The sequence below is a fragment of the Prionailurus bengalensis genome, chromosome E3 (assembly GCF_016509475.1).
Source record: "Prionailurus bengalensis isolate Pbe53 chromosome E3, Fcat_Pben_1.1_paternal_pri, whole genome shotgun sequence".
Lineage (NCBI taxonomy): Eukaryota > Metazoa > Chordata > Mammalia > Carnivora > Felidae > Prionailurus > Prionailurus bengalensis.
Window position 1 is genome coordinate 19,151,876 of NC_057357.1, and position 9,296 is coordinate 19,161,171.

At 49.6% G+C, this 9,296-nt stretch overlaps 1 protein-coding gene across 1 annotated transcript; it reads left to right on the top strand.

The window, feature by feature from the left end:
• The first annotated feature begins 6,834 nt into the window (after positions 1-6,834).
• Positions 6,835-8,597, top strand: NUPR1 (nuclear protein 1, transcriptional regulator). The gene is made up of 3 exons (XM_043560168.1): positions 6,835-7,194; positions 7,595-7,744; positions 8,301-8,597. The coding sequence occupies exons 1-2, from the start codon at positions 7,083-7,085 to the stop codon at positions 7,729-7,731; spliced, it is 249 nt and encodes an 82-aa protein (XP_043416103.1). The 5' UTR covers positions 6,835-7,082; the 3' UTR covers positions 7,732-7,744; positions 8,301-8,597.
• Positions 8,598-9,296: the final 699 nt, after the last annotated feature.

The following is a 9,296-nucleotide window of genomic DNA, read 5'->3' on the forward strand; positions in this document are numbered from 1 at the left end:
CTCTGTCTCTCTCTGTCCCAAAAATAAATAAACGTTGAAAAAAAAATTTAAAAAAAAACAAAATAAATAAACATTTTAAAAAAACTAATAAATATTTGGTTGCATTAAAAAAAATCCCTTCCAGATTTAAGAGTTCTATGGCCTGACCCAATTCATATAGAAATTTTGGCGTAACTAGAAGTCTGTACTATTCCTCTAAAGAGACATTTTAAGGGGCACCTGGGTGGCTCAGTTGGTTGAGCGTCCGACTTCAGCTCAGATCATATATCTCACACTCCGTGAGTTCCAACCCCGCGTCGGGCTCTGTGCTGACAGCTCAGAGCCTGGAGCCTGCTTCAGATTCTGTGTCTCCTCCTCTCTCTCTGCCCCTCCCCTGCTCATGCTCTGTCCCTCTGTGTCTCAAAAATAAATAAAAATTTTTAAAAAATTTTTAAAAAGACAAGAATAAAAAAGAGCACTGAACTGTGAGACGGGAGACTCTCATCTAATAAATCCAGGACCAGAATTCCCTTGTGCTCTAGCTCCTTTGGCTAACTAAATGCACTGTGCTTCCCTTCACTTTGGCCTTCCTGGGAAACTGACCTGGTCTCTCTGACTTCCTAGGTTAGCTCACACGTGAGTTTTTCTGGGAGTTGCTCACAAGCCTGGGTTAGGTGCATGGTGCAGCCTGAAGGTGCTTTTGTCACACCACTTATTACGCTGGGTGGTAACATCCTGCTTATTGGACACTATCATCCACCAGCCTGTGAGCCCCTTGGATACGGGTACCGTGTTCTGTTCACTTCTATATCCCAGCACCAAGCAAGTGCCTGGCGTATGATTGGTGCCCTAGACGTTTGTAGAATAGTGAATGCTAGCCTGTCTTGCCCTTCCTTCCTCCTCTGGTAAAGGGGTTGGGTTCACTGATTTCTAGGGAGTGTTCCAGGAATAGAATTTATCACTCTAGACTCATTCAAGATTGTTTTAACTGACCATCCATCTTCTTTATTTACCAGAGGAAGTGTGATACCTATTTTATGCTGAAAACAATGTATTACACACAGTTACTTATATTATTTCAAAAACTGTAATGTAAGGGGCGTCTGGGTGGCTCCGTCGGTTAGGTGTCTAACTTCAGCTCAGGCCATGATCTTGCGGCTCAAGAGTTTGAGCCCCATGCCGGGTTCTGTGCTGACAGCTCAGAGCCTGGAGTCTGCTTCAGATTCTGTCTCCCTCTCTCTGCCCCTCCCCCGCTCAGGCTCTCTGTCTTTCTCTCTTAAAAATAAATAAAAACACCTGCACCCCGATGTTTATAGCAGCACTCTCAACAATAGCCAAAGTATGGAAAGAGCCCAAATGTCCATCGATGGATGAATGGACAAAGAAGATGTGGTATCTATATATACAATGAAGTATTACTTGACAGTCAAAAAGAATGAAATCTTGCCATTTGCAACTACGTGGATGGAACTGGAGGGTATGATGCTAAGTGAAATTGGTCAGTCAGAGAAAGACAAATATCATATGACTTCACTCATATGAAGACTTGAAGACACAACAGATGAACACAAGGGAAGGGAAGCAAAAATCATATAAAAACAAAGAGGGGGACAAAACATAAAAGACTCTTAAATACTGAGAACAGAGCGTTACTGGAGGGGTTGTGGGAGGGAGGATGGGCTAAATGGGGAAGGGGCACTAAGGAATCTACTCCTGAAATCATTGTTACACTGTATGCTAACTTGGACGTAAATTTTAAAAAAATAAATTAAATAAAAAAAGAGAAATATTTGGAAAAATAAATAAGTAAATAAATAAAAAAATTAAACAGCGTAATGTAAAAGTTAGGATTATAGTACACATAATGTTCTACAACTTGTTTTTCTCATTCATGACGACTTTCTCATCAGAGCCAGAGACATAACTTATTGTTGTTTTTTAACGTTTATTCATTATTAAGAGAGAGAGAGAGACAGAGCATGAGCAAGGGAGGGGCAGAGAGAGGGGGGAGACACAGAATCGGAAGCAGGCTCCAGGCTCCCAGCCGTCAGCACAGAGCCCGACGCGGGGCTCGAACTCACAAACCGTGAGATCGTGACCTGAGCCGAAGTCGGATGCCCAACCGCCTGAGCCACCCAGGCACCCCCATAGCTTATTGTTTTTAAAGGCTACGGAGTATTTCGCCAAAGAATGCTGATCGGTCACCTTCTGTTGGATGCTTAGCTTGTTTCCAGCTTTTCACTATTACAAACAAGGCCATTTCCGCAGGAGCATTTCCTCAGGAGACTCTGTAAGTGGAACTACAATATCACGGCATATTTAACATTCTGAACAGCGTTGCCAAACTGCCCATGGAGAGAACGCACCCACTTGTCTTCAAGGTGATGGTAGTGCACAGCCAAGAATAATTGCAAGTCAGCTGCCGGGTTTGGGGGTGTCTCTGGACCTGCTGCTATAAAGTCAGGCAGACCCATTTTATTTCACCACCTTTAGGTTTCTTCGTCTCTTTGGTACCCAGGGATGCCACCAGCCCAGCTTGATTACGTTATCTGCCTTCAGCCTGGGAATCTCCAGATCCTTTGAGCCAAAAACACCTGCACATCCTTTGGGCTGTCCACGCTTTCCTGACTTGGCCAGTTTAACTCGTGGAGTTGGATGTGTTTTGGTGTCTTTCTCATTTTTTTTTTTTTTAATTTTGAGAGAGAGAGAGAGAGAGTATGAATGGAGGAAGGGCAGAGAGAGAGAGGGAGAGAGGAAATCCCAAGCACGCTCCACAGTGTCAGGGCAGAGCCCGATGCTGGGCTCGATTCTACGAACCGTGAGAGCATGACCTGAGCAGAAATCAAGACTTGGATGCTTAATTGACCGAGCCACCCAGGCACCCCTCTTTCTCAGTCATTTTTCAGGGTTCACTGCCTCTAGGAAACCTGCTGTGATCCTCTCCTAACTGTCCCCCACCCTCCTCACTCCCATTGGGTTGGGTACCTTCCTGAGAGCTCCCCAGCGCCCCTGGGGTTTACTCTGGGTTACGTGCAGATCACACTGGGTTGTAATAGGTGTGCCTGGCCATCTCCTGGAATGTCACGAAGGTACAGTCATACACAGAAAGAAAATAAACTTCCTCTTGGCCGATTACACGTATTTACCTGGAGACTAGAGAATGGGAAAACACACTTCAACTTTTCCCACTGAGTCACCTTCTGGGCCCTACAGGTCCATGCCATGGGTTCCCAAAAGTCCCTTCTCTCCTGGCCACCCTCCCTCTGTCTGCCCCGCTCCCCTGGGGTCTGGGCTTTCTTCTAATAGCACCTGCAGGATCAAGGCCAGGAAACGTTCCTCCCTGGCTCCACGGAGAACGGTCACACTGTCTTCACAGTCTTCTGTGGGACTAGGGTTGGGGCTCTCAGTTCCCCCAGAGCACAGCACCAAGAAGCTGAAAAACCCACCGACCTTAAAAGAGCTTTGCGGATTCAACTGATCATGTATTGAGCACTGACTGTGTTCCAGGGACCGGGGCTACAACAAGATAGATGAGATTCCTGCCTTCGTGAATGACGATAATAATAACCGCTCACATGTATTGACCACTTACTCTGTTCTGGGCATTGTTCTGTGCCTTGACACGAATTGGCCTTTTAATCCTTCTAACAATCCCACCAGGTAGGTATCATCGTTAAGCTCATCTTACAGATGGGGAAACTGAGACACAGAGAGGCTAAATAACTTCTCTCAGGGCATAAAACTAACGGGTACAAGAACCAAGCTTTGGACCCAAGCAGAGCCTACTCCTTTAGCCACTAACTGAACCAAACCAGGATTGCGTTCGAGTGGGGACATATCACGTAGAAGGAAACAAAGAAAAAAGGATATTTGCATCAGTGATCTCTATGGGGAAAGTACAATAAAATGAGGGTCATGGGGTAAAAATGGGGAATCCTTAGCACCCAGCCTGGTCCAAAGCAAGTCCTAATCATTCGAGGGGAAGGGAGGAGGGACAGGGAGGGCGGAAGGAAGGAATCCCTGACAGGTGCTTCCCTAGGCACGGCCGCCAAAAGCTTGGCAGTGTTTGGCCAGCCGTGCTGATCTAGAACCAGGCTGGAACTGGGGTCAGGTAGACCTCGGGAGGGATCCTTCACCACTCACCAGCCGTGTGACCTTGAGCAAGTTGCTCTCGGAGCTTCAATTTCCCTTCTCCAAAGATCGGAGGAAATAGCGATCTACACTGTGCCGGCTCAGGACAAAGGCCTGTCGCACCTAGTGGTTCTGTCACCATCTTCCCCGTGCAGCTGAGCCGATGGAAAGTCAGAAGGGAGCCCAGGATCTCGCAGCTCGTACAGGGGCCTGGGCAGCTCGGGAATTTGGAGGGTGGGGGGTGTTCTTGGTAGTGACCACGACAGGGTGCAGACGTTTGTCCTGCTAGACAGTCATGAAGCTAAAATGCTCCTTTACGAGGACGTGAGGCTAGAACGTACTCCATCACATGCAGTGGTGAAGTCTCCTGCCTCGTAGGAACCGCGTATTTCCTCATTGTCTCCACCTTAATTTGCCTGCGTGTGGCATCTTGGTTTAAGGTTATTTTCCTCTGCCCCTGATCATCTGGTCTGTTAGTATTCATGCGAAGGAAAAATTCTTCCCCTGTCCTTCAGAAGCTTCCAGCTGGACTAAGAATTGAATGGACACGAGACAGATAAACAACAGGAAAAAGCGAAGTTTTATTATGCACGCGTGGGGCCCCCCGTCATGAAATTGAGACCTAACAAAAATGACCAAAGCAGGCAGTTTTTATCCTTTTCGACGAAGAGATTATAAATCCATGAGGAATTGAAAGGAGAAAGAGAACTTAACTTGGGGAGCTTTAATTTGTAAGCAATTCTAAACAGATTTTGGGCTGGGATAGGAAATGAGTAAAAAAATCACGGACGTCTTGGCTCTAAATCTCCTATGTCTGGTGATCAGAGTGTCTCTTTACCTCCTTAACTTTCACCTGGGAGATTTATTTCCTGCTCTCGGCGACTGAGGAGGGTCTGCCCTTCTCACCACAGGTTGTCTCTGAAGTAACTTTTATTTAAAATAACCAATATAGGGGCGCCTGGGTGGCGCAGTCGGTTAAGCGTCCGACTTCAGCCAGGTCACGATCTCGCAGTCCGGGAGTTTGAGCCCCGCGTCGGGCTCTGGGCTGATGGCTCGGAGCCTGGAGCCTGTTTCCGATTCTGTGTCTCCCTCTCTCTCTGCCCCTCCCCCGTTCATGCTCTGTCTCTCTCTGTCCCAAAAATAAATAAACGTTGAAAAAAAAAAATTTTTTTTTAATAAATAAATTAATTAATTAAATAAAATAACCGATATGCTAGGGGTGCCTGGGTGGCTTCGTTGGTTACGCATTTGACTCTTGGTTTCAGCTCAGGTCACGAGCTCACCGTTCGTGGGTTTGAGCCCCGCATCGGGCTCTGCACTGACCGTGTGGGCCTGCTTGGGATTCTCTCTCTCCCTTTCTCTCTGCCTCTCCGCCCCTCTCTCTCTCAACAATAAACATTGAAAAAATAAAATAAAATAAAATAAAATAGCCAATATGCTGAAGCGGCACATTGTGGGGCGGCCTGCCCTCGGTCCGTCTGTGATTGTCCCAAGCTCTGTTTTATTCAGGTGACCTCACTTTCATTTCCTGGATGTTCAGGAATTCACATATCAACCAAACCTGAAAAACAAAAACTAAAGTTAATTCTGGCTCGGGCTAGGGAGAAACGGGAGCAGAAGTGCCTCTTCGTGTTAAACACAGAACGAGACTGGGTTATTACAGGGTTTTGGGGGAGGTAAAATTTAGGCAGCACTGAGAGGGAACGGTGTTTGAATGGGCTCACAGCAAGGTGGGCAAGTGAGCAGAGAATTTAAACACCTGGCTAAGCCCGAGAAGGTCCTCAGCGCCGGCCCTGGGATTTGGCACATAAACCCCAGGGAAAGTGTGAGTGGGCCACCCCGGGTGTGGCCCTCTCTGGGTCAGCTCAACCCACACGAGCAGATCCCTTCAGGCAAGTGTGGAACATTCCATCTTCACGCATTTCTTATCTGAATCCCTTCCCTTCGTTCATATTAAGTAGGCCCAAATGCCTGTTTACTCCGCAATGTCTTCTCCCTCAGCATTTCCATGGTTTGAAAGACATTTTTGCAGCATAAGTGGGTTTCCCTTCACGTCGCCTTCCCATTACGGTGACGGCATCATTGAGTTGTTTGGAAATTGTGCGAATAACTCAGAGGGAAGCTAAGACCGTAGGAGCGTGCCAGGCACTGTCGCAAGTGTCCTTCCCTGAGGTGTCTCATTCGATTCTCTCACCAACCCTGTGAAGTCAATGCAATGATTATCATCTTCATTTGTACAGAGGAGAAAACCGAGGCACAGAGAGGTTAAGTGACTTGTCTGGGGTCACCCAGGAAGTAGTGGACCAGAGGTTTGAACCCAGGGCAGCTGGCTCCAGAATCTGCACCCTGTTGGGTGAGGGAAACTACCTAGGGACCCACTCCATCACCACACACCCCTCCCCCCTTCCTAGCTCGGGATATGAAGGGGGCTTTCCAGATGTTTCTTATCAAAAAGGGGTGTTGGGTGTGTTCGGGGTGAGAACAAATGACCTATTTCATGGAGTGTTCTTCATAATCTGCCACCAGGGTCCTGCGTCTAAGGCAGAATTGGGATGGGGTCAGCTGTGTGGCAGGGGGCAGGAGACGGACAGGAAGGAATCGGCCAGGTGAGGCCCTCCGATCCCCACTGGCCATGATCCCAAGGATTGTTTATGCTCAGACTCTGCCTCTTTCCTCCTCCTCCCTGAGGGGCGGGGATCTCCTCTGTGGAAAAATACCCAGCTGGGCGAGCCCCAGTGAGAGGGAGGAGGCGAGGGGAAGGGGCTGGGACTCACAGGACCGACTCTTTTCCCTTCTCGTGATTGCTGTTTACTGGGTCGGGTTCTGGGAAAGGGCCAGATTGCATCAGACAGGGCCTGGGGAGGACACGTGGCCTTATAAGTTGGGGCCTGTGAACAGGGAGGTGTCAGGAAACCAGACACAAACAAAGCGTTGGGAGACGGCAGGGAGACAGCAAGGGAAAGTCAGGTGTGATGGCCACCTTCCCGCAAGCAGCCAGCCCGGCCCAGCAGCCCCCAGGTCCGGAGGACGAAGACCTCAGCCTGGATGAGTATGACCTCTATAACCTGGCTCCTTCTTACCTGGGTAAGGTCTGGCCCGGTCACCTTCCTGGTCCCTTACCTTCTACCCACCCCCCCCACTAGGATTCCTCCTTGGACTCCTCCCCACCCCCCACCCTTCTCTAACCTGTTCCCTTGACCCCTCCAGTCACCCCTTCCAACCCCTCTTCCCCTTAGCGCTGTCCTGCTCAGCCCTGGGACCTCACATGCCCCTAGAATTTGGGGGCAACAACAGATCATGGGGGCCCCTCATTTCACAGATGGGGAGACAGGGGTTACAAGTGCCCCAAAGCTATATGGTGACCACTCTCCAGTCTGCTTCCTCCAACCCATGCTCTTTCCACCCCGCACTCCCAACCCTCTGCCTCTCCTTGGATGTATCAGGCCTCCGTCCACCTCACCTCGGCCTCTTGACCGGTTCCCAGGAGCAGGAGGTCGGAAAGGTCGCAGCAAGAGAGAAGCTGCCGCCAACACCAACCGCCCCAGCCCCGGTGGCCACGAGAGGAAGCTGGTGACCAAGCTTCAGAACACGGAGCGGAAAAAGCGAGGGGCACGGTCTTGAGGCAGAGCTGGAGGTAAAGAGTCAGGGGTAGACGTCCCTCTGCCTCCAAAGGACATGCCTGAATGTGTGTGGTCAGGTGGGGAGCAAGGTTCCAAGACCTGTCGTCTCGGGGTGCCTGGGTGGCTCAGTCAGTTGGGTGTCTGACTTCAGCTCGGGTCACGGTCTCGCAGTTCACGAGTTCAAACCCCTCGTCGGGCTCCGTGCTGACAGCTCAGGACCTGGAGCCTGCTTCGGGTTCTGTGTCTCCTTCTCTCTCTGCCCCTCCCCTGCTCACACTCTGTCTCTCTCCCTCTCTCAAAAATAAACATTAAAAAATTAAAAAAGGAAAAAAAAGAACGATTGTCTCAACATAGAATAAAATGAGACACACATCGGACTCTGAGTTTCCTGGTGGCCAGAGCAAAAGGGGAAACACAGAATCTTTGCAATTGGAGGGAAATTTGGTTTACGGAGAGGGTAACAGAGGCCCAGAGAGGATAGGGTCCTTCTCTGGAGACCCAGAGCAAGTGACCGGGAGAGGAAGAGTTAGAACCCAGAATTAGAACTGTCACTCTCTTTCCTTGCCCCAGATGAGGCTACAGCACGGATACCACACAGCGATGGAGACAGGACTGCGGAGAATTGGCACCTGGGGGAGGGATCCAGGCCTGCCTGCCCTCCCACTCCACCCCGGGACTTACCCTACCTGACTAGGCTCTGAGGGGCCACCAAGCCCCAGAAAAAGGACAAGCTAGGGGTGGGGAGCAAGACGAAGGGAATGGAGAGGCAGCGTCACGAAAGGTACCCCCCACCCCGAAGGAAAGACACCAAAGAAGCTGGAACCCCTTAAGGGTGGCAAGGACAATAAACAAAATTCAGCAGTTGCAGCTTGTGTGTGGAATTTTGTCCCCCCTCCCTCTGTGTGGTTTTGTTTGTTTCTCGTCCCTGCCTGCGTATGTCTGCCTCTGCATGAACCAACAAGAACGGTTTTTGTCTTGGGTTATATGTGTCTGGGAGAGGGCGTCCCCGGTTTGGTAGGGACGTGTAGAGGCCAGCCTGGCTGCTTTTGTTTTATTTTGGTGCGCAGAGGTTTTGGCAAATGTGCCTCTGTGGTCTCTTAGGAAATGCACGGAAATGTCCTGTTTCCTTGTCATGCTGCCTGTGAAAGAAGCCCCCTCCCCAGACCCTCCCCAGCTCCTCTCCCTTTTCAGAATAAACAATCTTACTGATCATGTCATTTTCATATAAAACCACCTTTGGAAGTGACTGTTCTTTATGGTGCCGTCTGCAAAACGGAGAACACCGAGATTTAGAACATGAAGGGACTTGCCCCAGGTTACTCGGGGGCTGCTGTACTGAAGTCTCAAAACGGGATAGAAAGTTCTCTCTCTGTCACGTAGCAGCTCCAACAGTCAGTACTCTTGGGCTAAAATGACAACTTGACCGCGTCAGGGATTCCAGCTACTTTGAACTCATTGTTCCGCCACGCTCCAAACATGGCTTCCACTTTGGGGTCCACACTCGCTGCTTCGGCGTCTGCCACCAATCAGATCTGCATCTCAACCCGTGGAAAGGGAGTGGGGGAA

Coding starts and splice junctions, on each gene's coding strand:
- NUPR1 (XM_043560168.1), top strand. CDS start 7,083: ATGGCCACCTTCCCGCAAGCAGCCAGCCCGGCCCAGCAGCCCCCAGGT. Junction 7,195..7,594: donor CCTGGCTCCTTCTTACCTGG/GTAAGGTCTGGC, acceptor ACCGGTTCCCAG/GAGCAGGAGGTCGGAAAGGT.